This window comes from Monodelphis domestica, chromosome 3 (genome assembly GCF_027887165.1).
Source record: "Monodelphis domestica isolate mMonDom1 chromosome 3, mMonDom1.pri, whole genome shotgun sequence".
Classification (NCBI taxonomy): Eukaryota; Metazoa; Chordata; class Mammalia; order Didelphimorphia; family Didelphidae; genus Monodelphis; species Monodelphis domestica.
Window position 1 is genome coordinate 124,732,572 of NC_077229.1, and position 20,461 is coordinate 124,753,032.

The 20,461-nt window shown below is 36.8% G+C and overlaps 1 protein-coding gene across 5 annotated transcripts in view; it reads left to right on the forward strand.

Annotated features, from left to right (window-relative positions):
* The window catches only part of DNAAF11 (dynein axonemal assembly factor 11), a 103,026-nt gene that overhangs the window by 64,613 nt on the left and 17,952 nt on the right, over nucleotides 1-20,461 (forward strand). For all 5 annotated transcript variants that reach the window (XM_007488351.3, XM_016431901.2, XM_056823073.1 and 2 more), the window contains 3 exons: nucleotides 8,413-8,478; nucleotides 12,117-12,186; nucleotides 12,276-12,371. In XM_007488351.3, coding sequence (XP_007488413.1) covers nucleotides 8,413-8,478; nucleotides 12,117-12,186; nucleotides 12,276-12,371 — 232 coding nt within the window. The remainder of the gene's footprint in view (nucleotides 1-8,412; nucleotides 8,479-12,116; nucleotides 12,187-12,275; nucleotides 12,372-20,461) is intronic.

Sequence of the window (20,461 nt, forward strand, 5' to 3'; positions counted from 1 at the left end):
ATACAGATTCGGAATGGGAAGGATAATATTAAGAAACATGTGGATAAATGGAGGAGGGGACATAGATAACAGTTTCACTTCTATTCTCTAACTTCAAAACATGACAAGTACCATTCAAGCTGTAACAGTGAAACCAAGATTAGTTGGAGTTCCATAAGGTAACATTCTACACTAAACCTTATGTGAATGAAAACTAGTCTTGGGATAGCAGAGGAAATAAGTTATTCCAGCAAAAGAAGAACAAGTAATTCAACAAGAACACTCCTAAACTTGTAGTAAAGTTCCAACTCATAACTAGGGCAGACACATACATCTAGAATGCTAGAGAAGCATAGATTCACATTGGTTGAATCTGTCATGACAAGACATTAACAGCAAGATATAGTTGAGAACTGAAAAAAAAAGGTTATCCATATCTCTCAACCTTCATCCTATAACAGTCTATACCGGGGGAAGGAAGGGAGAAAGGGTATACCATGAAGTTATTATCTCATAATTTCAGATACCTCACTTGTCATCGGTGATGATACATATACAGATGACATCTGAGAAAAAGTCCTGGTCATGAACAGCAACACAGATAGCCCAAGGAGAAGAAATCAATAAGCCTTGTGAATGAAAGCCTACTGAAAGCACTGGAGAATACTAGCCACCAGAATACAGAGAGAGTGCCGCACAAGTTAAAATAATGAAAGGATAGCAGTTCCTACAGAAAATGCAGCCAATTATAAAAAAAAAAGAAAAATTAGCAGCCACAAAATAGCCTCAATATGATATATAAAAATCATCTCTGCATGACACAATAACAAAACAAAAAACTATCTCCAAGAACTACATACTATAATCATTCAAAAATACATACAGTAACCATATGATAGACCTCCTTGATGAAGAAAAAAGAAAAATTGAAAACTATACTCTTAGGTATAACGCTTACCCCATGCATGAAGTAAAACACAAGTTGAGCTAACTTGTAAGCACGAAGAGAAACAAGAGCAAAGCTTACCCCCATGCATGAAGAAAATCATACATATTCTTACTTGCACACACATAAGGTTGCTGAATTCTACTTGCACAAAGAATTCAACTCACTTCCATGCAAAAGTAACTTTTCATTCTTACTTGCACACACATGTGTAAATCTCACACACATGCACTGTATGTATGTTCCCGGGTTCCTGATTATTGCAGAGGACCTTGATTTGAAGAACACAAGTCTTAATCAAGTCTGGATCATGGCGAATAGCATGCAGACCAGAGGAAGGACCAGAGTGGAAGGAAGAGAGTTTCAATAAGCAACATGACCAGACATGGAAGGACTTTGGAACTTTGTTTTTTGGAATTCTGGATCGTGAGGATGTGTAAGGATTCATCATACACGTGGATATCACATATATTTGCACATACATCCTACATAGCAAAGTAAGATATTCATGGATTGGGCAAGTATATAACGTGAATAGGCATAACAAAGAGACACACTGATGAGATTTCTGTGGGAAATTCAAACAGCTAAAGATTTTTCTTTTTTCCTTGAGTTTGCACAGAAATCTACAAGAATGTACCTATGTAAAATTGTATAGCTACTATAGTAGTACACATGTAAGTACTAATATCTAACATGCTAACTTTATTAAAGTAAGTCATTAATATTTTAACTACTAACATTAGTGATAGCCTAGTGTATTTGCTTAAGGCATAAGAAAGTAGAGACATAGTAGTTCTGAAGTATAGAAGTTAGATTTCATTATGATTGTTGGTTAGCATTTGTTAGTGATAGGAAATTTTTTTAGTGATTATATAGACAATAGGACATAAGATCATAGCATGAATGTTGCTGAAATTATTGCATTGATTTGACAATTGTTATTTAATTTGTTATGAGGTAAAAAAGTTTTGTCATGTAAATCCCTTACCTAAACCATTTTCCTATCCCACTCTTAGTTTAGCATTTAGATAGATAGAATAGCTAAGATGAGTTAGGATTTTGTTGTTTTGGGGAGGGTAAAGGTATATTTATAATAGAACAAAGTTAAGATAGATAGATGACAGTATTATTAAGGTAAATATCATTGAAAAATGCAAGTTGCATTTTTTCCTAATAAAAGGGGGGATTGTGGAAGAGGCTTGAAGAGAGAAAGGTTTTGAAGGACAAGCCAAGATGCAAGAGACTAAACTGGGGACCTGTCTTGTCAATCAAGATGAAGATTCTAAAACAGAATATTCCCAGGAGGAGTGGCAGTTGAACAGACGAGGGGGAGGGGACTGGGAGTGTCTCACTCTCTCTCTGGCAGTTGAGGCTGGCAGTTGAGGCTGGCTGAAGACCCTGATTGTGCTGACTTTTTTGGGGGGGCTTTCTGATCAAGGGGAGACCCCTGTGCTCTCTGAGATTTTGACTGACCAAGAGTTGGGGATTTTCTGGCCACAGAGAGAGGAGAAGAAGGAGAAACTTGGCTTTTGAGTTGGTTATCTCTTTCTGAGAGTCTAAGCTGGCCAGGAGGAACTGAGAGACCTTGATGGTGTAGTAAAAGAAGAAAGAAGATCTTAGCTGTTGTCCTCCATTTATCTAACTGTTCTCACCTTTGTTACTGGACTATTTCCAAAACCCTCTCAAATTCCCCTTATAGATAGGGAAACTCTCATCCCACTTTCCTCAGTTTCCCATTCTGTTATCCCAATAAACCCCTACTTGAAAAAGGAAAAGAAAAGATCTTTATGGTTCACTTAGGGGGAAGGGAAGAAGCCAAAGGCTTAAAGAAGAATTGGGAGGTTAAGGGGGGCAGGGAGTAGAGGGTTGGAGAAGGGAGGGAGTGAAAGGGAGGAGGAAGTTAGAAAGATATGCTGATCCATCAATCATCAGTAGGGATCAGTAGGTAAACACCAGAGCATTCCCCAGAGCAGTTCCCCTGGGTAGCAGTTCCCTTGTGTGGCAGCATCAGGTTCCCCTGTAGCAGCTGCTCTCTAGTCTCAAGCCAGAGCATTCAGTCATTGCAACACGTAATAGTGTAACACAGATTTACTCTTCTGTTTCAAGCAGTAATAGTTTCCTCAGTTTACACTTCTATTTCAATTACTTTATACAATGTTCTTCTGACTCTTTTCACATTTGCATTACTTCATATATATCTTTCCAGGTTTTTTGTGATCATCTTATTTGTCATTACTTATTACAATCATATACCATAACTTGTTTAGTTTCCTGAACTGATCCTTTCAGTTTCCAATTCTTTGCCACCACCAAAAAAAAAAGCTGCCATATATATATTTGTATAAGTAGGTACTTTCCCCCTTTCTTTGATAACTTTGGAATACAGACCAAATAGTCATATTTCTGGGTTCAAGGGTATGCATAGTTTTACAGGTATGGTTCCAAATTTCTTTCCAGAATAGTTGTATCAATTTGAAGCTTCACTTACAGTGTATTAGTGTCCCTATTTTCCCACATTCCCTCCAACATTTATTTTCCTTTTATATCTCATTAACCAGTCTTATAGGTGTGAAGGGTTACCTCAGAGTTTTAATTTGTATTTGTCTAATTAATAGTGATTTGAAGCATTTTTCATATACTTCATCTGAGAATCACATTTTCATATCCTTTGACTTCTTGTCAGTTGGGGAATTCTTTGTTTTCTTATAAATTTGACTTCATATTTGAAAAAGGAGGCCTTTGTCACAGATACTTGCTATAATTTTTTTCCTTAGTTTGTTATTTTTCTTCAAGTATTGACTGCATTGGTTTTGTTTATCCAAAACCTTTTTAATATAGTTAAAGTTATCTATTTTACATTCAATATACAACCCTGTATCTTGTTTGGACATAAATCCTTTCCTAATCCATGGATCTGACAAGTAAACCATTCTATGCTCCTATAATTTGTTTATGGCTTTACCCTTTATTTCTAAATCATGTATCCCTTTTGACTTTGCTTTGGTATATGATATGAATTCTGTATAATTTGGTATATGATATGAATTTTTCCAATCAGTTTTTATCAAATATTGAGTTCTTTTCCCAAAGGTTTGATCTTTGTGTTTGCCAAATACTAGGTTTCTGTGACCATTTACTAATTAGTGCCCAATCCATTCCATTGATACACTACTCTGTTTCTTAGCCAGTACCATATTGTTTTGATGGTTGCCACTTTATAATACAATTTAAGATCCTTTACAGCTAAGGCACCTTTTTTCATATTTTATTTTCTTTAATCCTCTTGATATTCTTGGCCTTTTGCTCTTTCAGATGAATTTCATTATTGCTTTTCTAGCTCTCTGAAATAATTTTTGGATTGTTTGATTTGTGTAGCACTGAATAGGTAAATTCACTTAGGTAGAGTTTCATTTTAATTATATTACACTGGCCTACCCATAAGCAATTAATGTCTAGATCTTACTTAAATGGTGCAGAGTGTTTTGGAGTTTTCTTCAGAGTTTCTAGGTTTGTCTTGGCAGATGGAAAAGTCCCAGATATTTTGTATATCTACAGTTATTTTTAAAGGGGATTTCTCCTTACACCTCTCCTGTTAGACTTAGGTAGTATAAAAATGATGATTTCTATGTATTTATTTTATATCCTGTGATTTTACCCAAGTTGTTAAATGTTTAGTTAAGGTTTTGGGTTGATTTTCTTGAATTTTTAAAGTATATTATCATATATGTAAAGAGCTCTATTTCCTCATTGCCTATTCTAATTCTCTCAATTTCTTCTTCTCTTATTGCTGTAGTTCTACTTTAATATTTTTAAGAGGACCCTGTTTCCCCTTGCTCTTTTACCTTTACCCCTGATCTCTTCTCCTTTGATATCTCTTTCCTTTTAGGGTTTTATTTATTAGTTTCTTTTTCCTATACTGATTTTATTTGATTATATATTTCTTTTCCTTCCTTTTTCCTAGAGAGGAAAAAAAATCAGGCAGGCTCTTCCTTCCTCTCCTCCCCTTTAGTTAGTCCATTTTATTAGTTTTGAAATCTCATTTTTAATTCTCCTTTCCAAAAAAGATTCTTCTCATTCTCTCCATTGTCCATCTCTTCAATTTCTGATTAACAATTCCTCCAATTATCTGATATTTCTCTTTTCTTTTTATTTTTTCATGCATTCAAATCTTCCAAGATCCATTCTAGGTTCTCACTTCCAGGTGCTTTCTGGAATTGCCTTGTAGAAATTGTTTCATGGATTCCCCTTTTCTGTTGTACTTCATTTCCAGAACAATACCAGTTATTGTAGGGGTCAGAAAAAGTCCCTCCCCTACTATGTTCTTGATCGTACAGCCCATCACTGATCGATACCCTCTCATATTGACCATTTTTCCTACATTTGCCTTAGAAATCTCCTCCCTATGTCTATGTTCTCCATTCTTTCAGGTGCCCCCAAAGATTGTGACTAACTCTTTCTCAGGACTTCAAGCACCAAATCCCCCAGGCCTCATCCAATCTAAGATCTTTATATCCTTTTACCAAACTCCTTCAAGTTATAGGAGCTTTCATTAATAGAATCTTCTTCTTCCTACCTCCAAAATAAGGCTTTCTTCCTCTCTTTCTCCCCCATTCCTCACTCATTCCAACGTAGGCTTTTCTCTTTCTCAGATCAAAAAGGTCATCTTCCCTTCCTTGCTAACCCTTGATTTGACCCCATGCACCACTTTATTTCACTTTGCTTTCCTCTTTCTGTACTATGTGTGCCACAAATATTTATTTCTAAGCAGAGGGTGTCTAGGCTCTCTGCATAATATCTCCTTGTTGGTGTCTTCACTATTACCTCTACCAGATTTCCTATATCCTGGTTTACCTGTAGAAAGAAGTCACTTAGTGGCCTCTTTGATGTTACTTTTTTGCTGTTACTGGCCAGGCCTGCTACATTAATTACTTCTGCAGTTCTGTTGTTTGGAATGTTCAAGAGGCAAATAATCTCTTTAGTTCTGGTTTTCTTTCTAAAATGTTTCAAACTCTTCTTTATAATTTATTATTCATCTTTTGCCTCATATGATTAAGCTTAGATTTTCAGGATAGGTCACCTTGGCCTTCATCCTGAGTTTCAATGTTCTTTGGAACACAATATTCCATTCCTTCCTCTTCTGTTTAGTGGGTGCAGAATAATCTTTCATTATTCTAATGTTCTTTGCTTTGTATTTGAGTCTTTCTCCTGATGACCTGCAGAACTTGCTGTTTCTGAATAATTAAATTTAACCACTATTTATCTTGGAGTGTGCAACCATTTTTGTTCGATGGAGATGATCTGTGAATTCTTTCAATTGGACTTTTCCTTTCTGTGTTTAGAAATTCCGGGCAGTTCTCTATTACTAAATTAATTATGGCTTGAGTTTTTTTTTTTCTTGTCATGTTCTTCTAGGAGACATTGTGCTTAGATTTTCTTTATGCATCCTGTCTTGGATTACAGTATGTTTTGCTTATAAGGTGAGCATATTTTCTTTTAATATTCTTATTTTTTGCTTATCTTTATCTAAATTTTCCTTAACTTCTGAATATTTGCATTCCCAATCTACTGTTCCCTATTTTGTTCCTTTGGTGAGATTTGCCATTGCAAATTCAAGTTTTCCTATTCTGTCATTTTTTTCTGTGTAGAATATAAATTCTGCTCTCATAATTATATTTTGTCTTTTAAGCCATGCAGGAATAATCATCTTTTGTAGTTCTGGGTTCTCCTCAAATTCCTGTGGGTCCTCTGTCTCAGCAAGTGTTGAGTCATATTCCTTTTATTTTATTTATTTATTCATAGATGCCTAAACTTGTTTACTAGATCTAGAGAACATATTTGCTTCTGCTGTTAATTGTTTTCTTCTTCTTCAAATCTTGATACTTTCAGTCTCACCCTCTACCCTTTATTTTCCTTTTTACTCATTTTCTGGTTCCCTCCCTTGTGATTGTGGTTTCCTAGGTGGTCAGATCTCAAAGAATCTCAGTCTCTTTCCATACTGGGCAATTCATAGTTCACCAGCCTTGTCCTCTGGCTCAAGTGACTTTTGGATGGTCAGGACTATTTCCCATTGGGTGCTGTGCTCTTTCCCTCAGGCTTTATGCAGTGCTACATAGTCCCTGCAAATGTACAGTATATTCCCCTGGTGAACTGTATTGTTCTCTGTTTCTCAGTTCTCTGGCCTGTTTCTCCCAGGTGTGGCAGTTCAAAGTTTACTCTCAAAACCTGAGTAAACTTCTGTACCCTGGGGCCAGGATCTATAAGGCAATGGCTTACATTCAAAATCCACACCAGTACCTGGTTCCTCCTCTTTCTTTCCTGCTGGTATGGCTTTTGATGTAAACCTGTGTTGTATCCTTGTGTCTGCTAGGATGGCCTCACTGTTGGTAGCAAGGAATATTGTGGAGGAGTCCTGAGAGAGCTCAGGGTTAGTGACTGTCCATTTTTGAGTTTTTTTCCCCTTCTTTTGGTTTCTCAAATGTCCCACACCATGCAAATAGATAAAGTCCCTTTGTCTTTGGAACATAATTTCTGTTTTGAAGGGGTTTGAGTGGTCATGGGGATCAAAGAAAATGTGTAATTGCTCACATGACCAAATTAATTTATTTTCAATTATCAGAATCTAATTGATTTTCTCTTCCTCTATCTCCCATTAAGTAAAAAAAAAAGAAAAGAAAACAAGAATTCTTGCAATTATTAAGTAGACAAAACAAAATTCAAAAGTCTCACTTTGTCTCTACCAATAATATATCATATAGTTGATATGAATTACACACTGATCTGTCAGAAGATATTTTATCATTGGTCCTCCATATTTGTGATTGGTCTTTATGTTAATAAGAATTCTTATGTATTTAATATATAAAAACTAAGGAATGATATATAGATTTTAAAAATCAGACTATAGAAAGTCTTACTAATAAAGTATCTGTTTATTTACAAACAAATCTTAATCTAGATTTCTTCAGCAAAAATTAATTTAATAGGTTAAAAAAGGAAAGTTTTAACCACCAGATGTCTCTATTTCTGCACCAATGTAAAGTATATCTATAACTTGCCATAAATTTTTATGCTTGAAAAAAAAACCTATAGATAAAAAGTTTCAGTGTTTTGCTTAATTCTCATGAAGTTTTATAAATAATTAAGAAATATAGTTCAAATACCAAACTACCCACATTAATAGAAGTTTTTGGGATATGTCTTGTTTTACTTTAAAAAAAATGTTTTTTTCTAAAACCCTTTCCTTCTGTCTTATTATCAATTCTAAGACAGAAGAGCAGTAAGAGCGAGGCAAGTGGGGTTAAGTGGCTTGTCCAGGATGACACAGCTAAGAAATATCTGAGGTTGGTCTTGAACCCAGGTCCTCTAGACTCCAGGTCTGAGACTCTATCCACTGGGCTACCAAGCTGCCCCTTACTTTGTTTTTAAATATAATGTGGTGAGGATTTTGTCTAACTGTTTCTTTTTCTCTTTTCCATTATTGCTAGGCTTGATTTTTCTTTGAAAGATGATGAAAAAAATAATCAAATTGTCCTGGATCTTGCTGTATATAGGTAAATGTATTTTATTACTTTATGTAATACTTATACCTAACTTAAAAGTAGTTTTATTTGTCCTCATATCTAATTAAAAAAGAAAAATGACCAGTGGAATCATGCGTCGGCTATGGGAGAGGGAAAGGCGGGGGGGGGGGGGGGGGGGAGGGGAGGGGAGGAAAAGAAAACGATCTTTGTTTCCAGTGAATAATGTATGAAAACGACCAAATAAAATAATATTAAAAAAAAAAAAAAGAAAAATGTATCATTGATTTGCAACAGGCAAACTGAAGTTTGTGGCTTAGGCTAAAGTCTCTGGATTAGACATTTCATCAGGGATATAGTGGGAGCTTCAAACATTTAGCTAGCATCTGTTGTGCTGGTTGTGATATTGTGTAGTTCTCCTAATGTCCTCTTTGATTTGATTACTGCACTGCTTGCCATAATAGGTACAGAGAGGTAACACAGTAGCCTTCCCATAGATACTTCTAGGCTGACTAGACCCCTTGAACACCTTTTGTTAATTGAGTAGATGTTGAATTAGAGCCACAGAGAATGTATACACAAGGAAGGGAACCCAGAACCCCAAGAATCAGTATGAACATATTGATTCAGTCTGCCACAAATCCCTTGATGTTCTCCCTTGTCTTCATCAAACCTTGCTTGAGAAGGACATAGACCAGTATCATAAAACGAGCAACAAGAAAGTGCTCCCCACTTTAGAGTTGGTAGTCATTTCAGAATCATTTAGTCCAACCATGCTTGTACAAAAATCCACTTAACAAGTCCAAAAGGGGGGTAGGGGGTGGGATGGCGCTGGGTAGCTCAGTGGATTGAGAGCCAAGCCCAGACAGGAAGTCCTGGGTTCAAATCTTACCTCAGATACTTCCTAGCGGTGTGACCCTAGGCAAGTCATTTAACCCCCATTGCCTAGCCCTTACCTCTCTTCTGTCTTGGAACCATGGTTCCAAGATGAAAGGTAAGGGTAAAAAAAAAAACATGTCCAGAAACATGGTCTTCTAACCATTGCTTAAAAGTCTTTAATGAGGAAGAATAATCTACCCCCTGAGATCCTCCATTTCATTTTTGGATGATATTGTTAGGGACAGTTTCATCACATAAAAACTATAATAATTTCTATGGCCAAAGAGATTATTCATTTCCTCTTCAGTAGTCAGACCTTCAAATAGTCAAGGAAAGATTTCATGTTTGTTGTCTTCTTTTTTTCCCCGAGTGAAACATCCTCTTTTCCTTCAACCAGTCTTCACATACAATGATTCTGAGGCATTTCTCCATACTCGACACCTTTCTTTTGTCCCTACTCTCCCAGCTATAAATGTCTATTTTCAATATGACATCTCATACTAAATGTACTTCAGGTGTCTTTGGACCAGAGGACAGGGACAGTGGAAATATAATCTCTTTTTTTCTAGACATTTAATGCAATATAAGATCACATTCATTTTTTGGACTGCCATATCAATTTAGGTCATAGGCTAATGAACTGAGAAACCTTGATGCTTTGGGAGTCATCACTGTGAATACTGTACTACCTCCATGTGTGGTCAGAAGATTTAATGAGCTGTGGTTTAGCTCAATTGTGTCTTAACTCAAATAGAAACACACAAAGATCCCTGCAGACTGCACAATGAAAACCACATATTAGTGTTATCTGTCTTTTAGTGTCTTTTTATTTATTTTTGAAAAGCATTTCTCAATTACATTTTAGTCTGGTTTGGTCCACATTTGGGATTGAAGGCTATGTATTTGATGCCTCTAGTTTAACTTATGTCAACCTTCTTGTGCTCATATGAACATCGTCTTGCTGAGTACTTTTCTGGTCAGGTCATGTGATTTATTTATCATTTAATTGAAACATTTGGTTTTGATATAGCAGACACATTCCATCACACACAAATAAACTCCCCAGAAAGCAGAGTCCCTCATAACAAATAAGACCTGCTTACTCTGCTGTTGTGCCTGAAAGTAGATGTCATTATGTGTAATCAGGTCATCTTGGAGTCATCAGATACATAATGTAAATAGTAAAAATAACTTGAATTAGAGTACTTTAAGGTCTATAAAATACTTTCCCCACAACAGCCTTATGAAATAGGTCATAGAAAAAAGGTCATTTATTTTTGCATATGAAGAAACTGAGGCTCAAGGAAAGAAAGGGCCACTGTCACATAAATACTCAGTACTGGAGGCAAGACTTAAACTCAAGTCTCCAAGGCTGGTGCAGTTGATACTAGGAAAAGCTGCTTTGTTATAAATTCTTTTAGTTAAAGGAAGATAAGAATTTTCATTAAAATAATAAAATGAAATTAAAAATCAATGATCAATATTATATTAAATTAACATTTTTATATCTTACGTTTTGGTTATTTATATTTTTATTTACCTGTACTGATTTTTCTAGTATTCATAAACAGGATAAAATTGCCATGAAAATTATTTAGCTTGTTTTAGGCCCAAGAGGAAATGTGTCTACCTGATTTCTTCTTCTTCAGCTTTAGGTAGTTTATGATAAAGAAAAAGTTATGCTTAGTCAAAATTCTCTGCTTAAATTAGAATTTACATTAATCTCTAATTAATCCTTCTTTGTGGTTGAAGCAAAATATTTAGTTTAGCAGAAATATTTTGGTAATAAAATATCAAATTATATCATAGTTTATACACGTAGACAGGCAATGGAAAGGGAAATTGAGGAAAAAGCTGATCCTTCCTTGGGATTTCTCAGCTCACATCTGAACTGAGATGCCTGTGGAGTCAAAGACTTTCCTTGGCTTCTCCTTTCTGGGCCATAATTCATTCTTACCTTTGTTTCCCAAAGTAATGACATACTTGCTTTAGTCTCTTTAATCTGTCCCTTCTCAAATTGCTTAATAGTTTATAGATGATTCTGGGGGCATGTCCAAGTTTTCTTGGCCTTGTTGAACATAATTCTTGTGTAACATCACTAGAGTTAAAAGGACTTACAAAACTTACTCTAATGCCTATGAGATTGATTGAACATCTTATGAGGTACTTTAAGTGGGATAAAGTTGAATAAATCAATTACCCAAACCTTACATATATAAATGTTTTATTCTATGCAATGAAATTCTAACATTGCCTTACAAACATATTAGATCTGACCTCCTGACTTGCGCTGATTCTCAGCTAGGTATTATTTCAGGTATAGGAGGAGAAGTCACTGTACTGACCATCTTGAAGCAGTATTGAGGAATCTATTAATTATATATGAGGTGACTGACTGAAAAATTTTAGAACTACTAAAACCATGGGAAAACTTGTGGTTACTTCATTCCAAGGTAGAAGGATAGAAAATGATATATTCACAAAATAAAAATTATTTAGTTTTATTGTTTCTGTCTGAAGATAGAAAGATAAAAGACATTTAATAATGATGCTGAGGCTGGAGTTACTTATTAAATTTAGTTCTTTTCAAGCTGAAGTTGTCTTGGGATTTTGACTTATTTTTTGAGATGTGGTCAAACCAATAAAAATGAATATTGTAGTATTGTGATTTTTTTTTTAGTTGGATAGAATTGAATTTACTTAATTTAAAATTATTCATGAATATTTAGATTAACATTTCTATACACTTAAGTTTTTATAAGAATTAACCACTGTTGTATTTAATTTTGAAGGTTCATGGATACTTCTCTAATTGATGTTGATGTACAGCCAACTTATGTCCGAGTAATGGTCAAGGGTAAGGTAGGTATAAATGTACATAATAGTTTGATCAGTTAGTCACTCAACAAATATTTATTAACTACTATAATACTATAAACTCTTATTTTCAGCCATTTCAAATTGTACTTCCTGCTGAAGTGAAACCTGATAGTAGTTGTGCTAAAAGATCTCAAACAACTGGACACCTGATGATCACCATGCCAAAGGTCTGTGATGAATTGATTTTAGACAAATATAGTCTTTAAAACCTGCAGCTTTATCATGAAACATAGAGATTAAAGTAGAGGTGCAGAGGGCCTCAGTTCAAATCTCTACTCTAAAAATATATTGCACTTAAATTTATTCTACAAAACTTCATCTATATAAAATATGTTTGGAATAGATCTCCAAGGTCCCTTCTGATGCTAAATCTATGATCTTGTAAATCCTGTGGTACTCTCACATTGGCTAAAGGAACTCAGGGTCTCATATTTAATGCTATTGAAATAGGACAAGAGAAATTTAGAGCTGAAAAGAACTTTTGCTATATAGGATAATAGGATCAGCGAGAACCATGAGAAACTATTTGGTTTAATTTCTTCATTTTGCAGATGAAGAAACTGGGATCCACGGAGATTAGGTGATATGGATAGTAAACATCTGAATTGGGATTTAAACCCAGTTTATCTTCTTTCTACTGGATATAATCTAGTCCCTTCCTCATTTTAAGATATAGAAATTTAAGTGAAAAGGAGTTAATGAATACATATTTCTTAAAAGAATTTTACATAATATGGACTTATACTATTTAAACATTTTTTGAAAAAGTAATATTTATTTTTTTGTTATTATTTACTGATCAAACAGCAGTCAACACAAACATTTCCATATCTTTTTTCTAAATTTTATTTTCCCAATCACCTGTAATAACAATATTTACTATACATTTTCCAAAAATTATAAGACCCAAATTTTTTCCCTCACTCCCCTCATTCTGCATCAGTACATATAGGTCTTTAAACAAATCTCTTTGGGATACAGACCTAGTATATATTAATAACTAAGTGTATTATACTTTTGTATGTTGCAGAAAACTTAAGTTTCAAAAATAATGCAGAAAAGCAATTTAATCTTCATTTATCTATCTATTAATCTATCTCTATCAATCATGTATCCTCTCTCTCACACTACTTATTGTAACCCATGGATTGCTCCATGCTTTTAAAATATTGGTTTGAAAAGGAATCCATAGATTTCAACACATTTCCAAAGGGGGCAAACACATAAAAGGTTAGATATCTTTGGTTTAAGAGAAAAGATAATAAGTTAAATTTTGGGCATGTTGCATCTAGTCCTTTGACCTAATCAAAAATTTCTTCTGTGATACCCTTGAATAGTTATCTAAACTCAACTTGAAGACTTTCCAGTAAGAAGGAATCCACTAACTTTCCCAGGCAGGCCATTCTACTTTTGGACAACTTTAATTGTTAAAGATTTTTTTCTTTACATTAGGCTTAATTTGCCTCTGCACATTCCACTCATTCTTTCTAATTCTCTCCTCTGGGGTCATATAGAAGATTTCCTAATTTTCTAAATTAGAAAAGTTATATAATTAGAATAAATGATAATGGAAAATTGTCATTATAGCAATTACTATGATTATTGAATCATAATCCCTGAATGTGGGCACTGTACCCCAAGAGTGATTTAGACATTTTATAAATTCATTAGATACAATTAATAAATTCTTCCTTTAATAGCCTAAAATAATGCCTCATTTCCTTGAAATGGTTGATTTGGCTTCCAGAAATGACTAATTCATACTTAAAGAGTTGTTTATAATTGAGGAATCTTGTTACCTTGTTTTATTTTCATAATTTTACCTTTTCTTCACTTTAGAACTGTTTTTCACATTGTTTTGTTTTTGAATATTAAATACTTTCAAAGTTTGTTTATATTTATGATTCTTTATATACATTAATAATTTTTAAAATTAGGATGGCATTTTCTAAATATATAAGAGAGCACATATATACACACAAATACAGGGCACACATATATACATTATATTTAGTATATACAGTATATACTCATAATGTATATAAAATTTATAATTTTATCTCTGAGTAAATGCTAGAATATTTCTTTTGGAATTAGCTTGCAGAAATGATGATTCCATTGGACATAATACCTGATAATATTGTAGTAGAAAATTGATCATAGGATTCTTGATCAATTTGGTACCCCTAGACCACTTGATGAACTTGAAGAATTCAAAGAGTTGGGCCCCTTTATTTTGAGTATTACTTTGCACCATGTAACAGATGAAACCTTGAGTGGCTCACACCCAAGTAGACTTGTAGCAGATTAATGGCATTAAACTGAAAGTGGCCAGTTGACAGGTTTTAAGGAAGTGCAGGTGAGTCTTGATATATTCTTGCTTCTTTAGGAGGTATGAATAGATTTTTCTATCAACAATTCAATTATCAAAGAGCTATTGAATAACTAAAGGGGCAGGCATATTTCTGGTAATCTTTAAAAACAATTTAGCTAGCTAGGGTTAATAGGGAGAAACTACTGCCATCAAGAGAGCTGTCTCTGACAAGGGAGAGGTCAGTTCTGGAACTTGGAAAGAAAGCCAGCTGTGGAAGAACATAGTTCTGGAGAGAGAAAACTGCTCTTCGCTTTTCCCCTTATATCTGTGAAAGGGAGGAAGGGGTATTCCATCTCCCCTTCTTCCCATAAGCAATGACATGTTGAAGAGGAACAACACTCAACTGGAGATGCTGTGCCCATCAGAGAGGAGCCTGAGAGAGTCTGGCTAAGGAAATTGATTGCCCTGGGAAGAAGAGGAGACTCATGGAGTCTAATCGTGTGTGACCTATCTGTCAGACATGCTGCATTCTAGGGCAGCAGTATGAGGGCCCCTTGAGAAAAAAAAAAGATTTTGGGATCCAGAAGTGCTGTGAGTTGTTTTGATTATGTATGTTCTCTATATGTGTGTCTGTTCTTCCAATGATGCTGTGGCAAGTTTTCCCCATAATTATGGGGGAAATATTTTGTTGTTACTACTTATGGCATGCCATTAAGTAAATCCCTTTGCTTTGAGCTAATTTCTGGCTGCTTATTTAAAGTTAAAACGTAGCTATGGGGATTTAAGGGCTATACATGGAGTTCAAGATGGAGGTGTTCCATAGAGGAGCTGATACCATATTAACAAATGATATAGGTATGCACAGTGTACAAGTGGATTTTCTTTTTAAATAATGAAATTAAGATGGAGTTTAAGGAGACCTGAGTTTTAGCCTTGGCTCTTTCACTAATATGCTGTGTGACCTTGACCAGTACAATTCTACAAACATTCTGTTTTGTATAATTTACAAGTCATTTTTATAGGCCTAGTGGTAGAAAGATGAATAAGACTCAGGCTCTGTCTTCAAGTCTCTTCTACTGGGAGTAAGACATATGCACAGATAGCTAGGATATAATAGGGGATATAATGAATGCAAAGAAAAAATATAGTAAAAGTATTATAATAAATTTTACTTGGGAGAGATCACTTTCTACTAGAAGATTCACTGATGAGTTCTTTTCTGACTTATTTTCTGAAAAAAGAGAGTAACTATAGTAGGTGGTGGTAAGCTTTTTCTAGGAGCAATGACTTTTTTCTAGGAGAGATGATTTTGTGAACAAAGGCACAAAGATGGAAAAGAGCATGCCAGGAATGGGGAACAATGAAGAGTTTGGTTTGGTGAGATTGTGATTAAGAAAGTTGCCATCTATATACATATTCTGAATCAGAATTACCTATGGATATGTGATCTAATTTAACCTGCACTCAGCAAAATTATAGTGATTGAAGAGAGGCAAAGTTCACGGTATCTTTCATGAATAAAACATGAATGTCCCAGCATCCCCATTTTATCATTCATAAAATGAGATGGTTGAACTAGATGATTTCTAGGTATTTTCATGTGTAAGAGCTATGCTAATAAGTAGCAAGCAATTATTAAATGCTTACTATGTGCCAGGGACTATGCTAAGCATGAGGGATACAAAAACAAGCAAAAAGGAAGGTAGTCTCAGCCCTCAAAGTGCTTACATTTTAATGGGAGAAGACAACAAAAAAAGGAGAGGGGGAAGATACTCAGGGGCAGGCACATTGGTGAATTCCAAAGAATGAAAAAAAAAATCAAGGAGGAACTTACCAATGGAAGAAGATGAAATACAGAGTCAATAACTCTGTGGTTCACACAGCAATAGATGTTGCACACCTTTTGCAATTTTCTTTGAGTTTTGACATTGTCCTTTCTTCTATAATAAACAAGTTGTTAGTTTGTTTTTAATATTGTTGTTGAGTCCCTGATAAAGTATTATGTGGTTTTGGAACACTCCTCTTAGAGTCAGAAGGCCTGTGCTAAGCTTGTTTCTGAGTTTCTTCACCTACTAAATGCTGATAATATCTACACATCTTATCATCCAAGGTTGTAAGGCAAATGCATTTAGATTTCCATTTCCTTTTAAATTTCAGGAATGATGCTTAAGGAGTTGTTCACTTTTATACTACTGTGCATTCAGAAGTAAGCTACATGCTCTGGGGATGGAGACATAACATACTATACCATCTCTTCAAATACTTATAATTTATTTGGAAAGATAACTGAAATAGGAATTAATTGCAATAATACAAAATAGTATGGGATTGAGTACATGTATTTATGGGGAGTTCTGCTTGCTTGGATTTTATTTGAGGACACAAAGAATTAGGAGTCCCAAGGTGGGTAGCCATTCTTTATGCTTCCTCTAACCTTCAAATATCACTAGACCCAGGGATACAGTTATCCATACCAGTAGTTTATGCATCATTAGTCAGGATTCCTATTACAGTTAAAGAAGTCACTTCTTTGGTGGGTCTTGTAATTTCAATAGGGACTCTGCCAAGGATCATGTGTGAAGAGTATTTGGTCTGATCTCAACCTCGTGCAGGTAGTATATAACTCAATGCAAATATCATACATGATTCTGGGTTCATATTTTAAGAGATTATGCCTGATTCCTTGATTCTTTTAGTGTAAGGAAAGACATTTTTATCTTGATTTATAATTTTAGTTTTTCTTTAATGCAACATATTTTGGGAGCAAAAACTCCTTTTGTTTTCTTCTCTGACTGCTCACTCTAGGTAAAAAAAAATATCCTACAACACCCACTGGGGGGAAAAAAAAAACATAGCAATTCTTCTCAAATAGGACTCCCGTTATAATTTTAAAAATTTGTCAAGTTTATTCCTGAAACTCTCCCTTTTCTTCTATAGTTTTATTAGTGACTACTTCCCTTTCGGGGTGTATGGGGTGCTCAGGGAGGGGTAGTATATCTGGAATGGAGGGCTTGTCATGCCCTCCTAGGGCAGCACTCCAGCCTCTGACCCCCACCTGACACCCAGCTCTCACTTGTGGCTCCCAGTAGCTGCTAGCATGCGGCAGCGGCCACACCCTGGGCAATGGCTTCGACAGGCCAGCTAACCCTTGTGAGGGTAGCCATTGGGTCATCAACCCCTGGTGAACCAGAGCTTTGCTCACCCAGCATGTGAAGACTGCTTCGGCAAAATAGGCGGAAGAAACTAGTAAGAAGGTTCAATGGCTGAGATGGCGATGCAGCAAAGCACTGTGGAGTGCTCAGGGCGTGTTGGAGCACAAAAGACAACACGGCCATCCAATGCAGCTGAGGAAGTCTCCAGACGTAACAATTTTTCATGCCACTGGACCCAGGCTTCCAACGCCGAGAGAGTGGGACTGTCTCTGTGCATCGACTTTTCCACTTAAATCTCTTTCACGCATAAGTATCTTTGTGCACACTCATCTATCCTAACCCCGACCACCCTCTTCAAGACCTGCGGCGATGGGGGAGTGGCAACACAACAGGTGGAGGTGACCACTGGCAGTTGTAGTCACGATCCTGCACGTAGGCGGCCCACGGACCAGTGGTTGCTCGGCCCTGTAGGGCAGCAGGGGCGTTCGGCAGCATCCTGGGCGACTGAGCAGCCCTCTCTAGGACAGCACTGCTCACCCTAATCAAGGGAGGGGACTAGAAAAGGTGTCCCAAACATTGCCTGCCCTACAAACACCCGGTCAGCACACCGCGGCTGGCGGGTCATCCCTTTAAGCGGTCGAAATCAAAAGAAACAAAATACAAAGAAACTCCTACTAGGAGCATGGAACATCAGAACATTATTTGATAGAGAGAACACCCCAAGACCTGAGAAAAGAACAGCTCTAATTGGTAAAGAACTGGCACAATATAACATCGACATCGCAGCCTTAAGCAAAACATGCTTACCAGAAGAGGGATCACTCAGCGAACCCACCACTGGATACACCTTCTTCTGGAAAGGTAGAGCCTCAAATGAAGACAGAATCCACGGTGTTGGCCTGGCTATCAAAAACCATCAGTGCATATGCCCCAACACTGACCAGCACAGAGGAGACCATCAAGCAGTTCCACTCTGACCTGAATGCCGTCCTACACTCAGTGCCCACAAATGACAAGGTGATACTACTGGGAGACTTCAACGCCCGTGTTGGCCAGGACCATGAAAGATGGAAAGGAGTGCTCGGCAAACATAGCGTGGGCAAAATGAACAACAACGGCCTACTGCTACTCAACAAATGCTCAGAGTTCAAACTCACCATCACGAACACTGTGTTTAGAATGGTGAACAAATATAAAACAATGTGGATGCACCCACGATCAAAACAGTGACATCTCTTTGACTACATCATTGTATGCCGGCGAGACATCCAGGATGTAAAGATCACCAGAGCCATGAGAGGAGCTGAATGCTGGACAGACCACTGATTGGTTAGAGCGACTCTTCAAATGCGCATTGCACCTCGCCATCCAAAACGCACCCAGACAGTTTGCACATTTTACAACGTGAGTCATCTTAGAGATCCATCTTATTTGCAAACATTCCAGTCCTGCCTGGATGACAAGCTGTCTGCCAAGGGACCACTCACTGGAAGCTAAACCGAGAAATGGAACCAGTTCAGAGACACAGTGAAGGAAACATCAAAGGCAGTCCTAGGCTCCAAACAACGCAACCACCAGGACTGGTTTGACGAGAACAACACTGCTATTGAAGACCTATTGAGCAAAAAGAACAAATTCCTTATGGAGTGGCAAAATAACCCAAACTCTGCACCTAAAAAGGACAGATTCAAGTCTCTCCAAGCCACGGCGCAGTGTGAGATCAGGAAGATGCAAGACAGATGGTGGGGAAAAAAAGGCAGAAGAAATCCAGCGGTTTGCTGATATGAAAACTACAAACAATTTTTCAGTGCCCTCAAGACTGTCTATGGGCCATCAAAACCCACTACCACTCCCTTGCTATCCTCTGATGGTGACACTCTCATAAAAGATAAAAAAGGTAAAAAAAAGCAACAGGTGGAAAGAACACTTCAGTCAGCTTCTCAACTGACCCTCTTCAGTCGACCAAAGTGCCCTTGACCAGATCCCCCAAAACCACACCATTGAACAATTTGATGTCCCTCCTTCAATAGAGGAAGTCCAAAAAGCCATTAAACAAATGAGTGCAGGCAAGGCACCCGGTAAAGATGGGATCCCAACCGAGGTGTACAAGGCCTTAAATGGAAAGGCTCTCCAGGCATTCCACATAGTGCTGACCAGCATATGGGAAGAGGAAGACATGCCCCCGGAACTCAGAGATGCCTCCATCGTAGCCCTATACAAGAACAAAGGCTCATGAGCAGCCTGTGACAACTACAGAGGCATCTCACTACTCTCCACTGCTGGAAAGATCCTTGCCCATGTTATACTCAACAGACTCCTATCATCTGTTTCAGAGCAGAACCTGCCTGAATCACAATGTGGCTTCCGACCAGATCGCAGCACCATCGACATGGTCTTCATGGTGAGGCAAATGCAGGAAAAATGCCTTGAGCAGAACCTAAGTCTCTACATTGTCATCATAGACCTGACAAAGGCATTCGACACAGTGAACAGGGATGCATTGTGGGTGATTCTCAGGAAGCTCGGTTGCCCAGCAAAATTCATCAAACTGATCCAGCTCTTTCATGTTGACATGACAGGGGAAGTCCTATCTGGTGGAGAGACTTCAACATCTCCAATGGCGTGAAACAAGGCTGTGTCCTTGCTCCGGTACTATTCAACCTATTTTTCACCCAAGTATTACAACATGCTGTGATGGATCTAGACCTGGGCATCTACATCAAATACTGACTGGATGGCTCACGATTTGACCTTCGCCGCCTGACTGCAAAAACAAAGACAACAGAGAGAC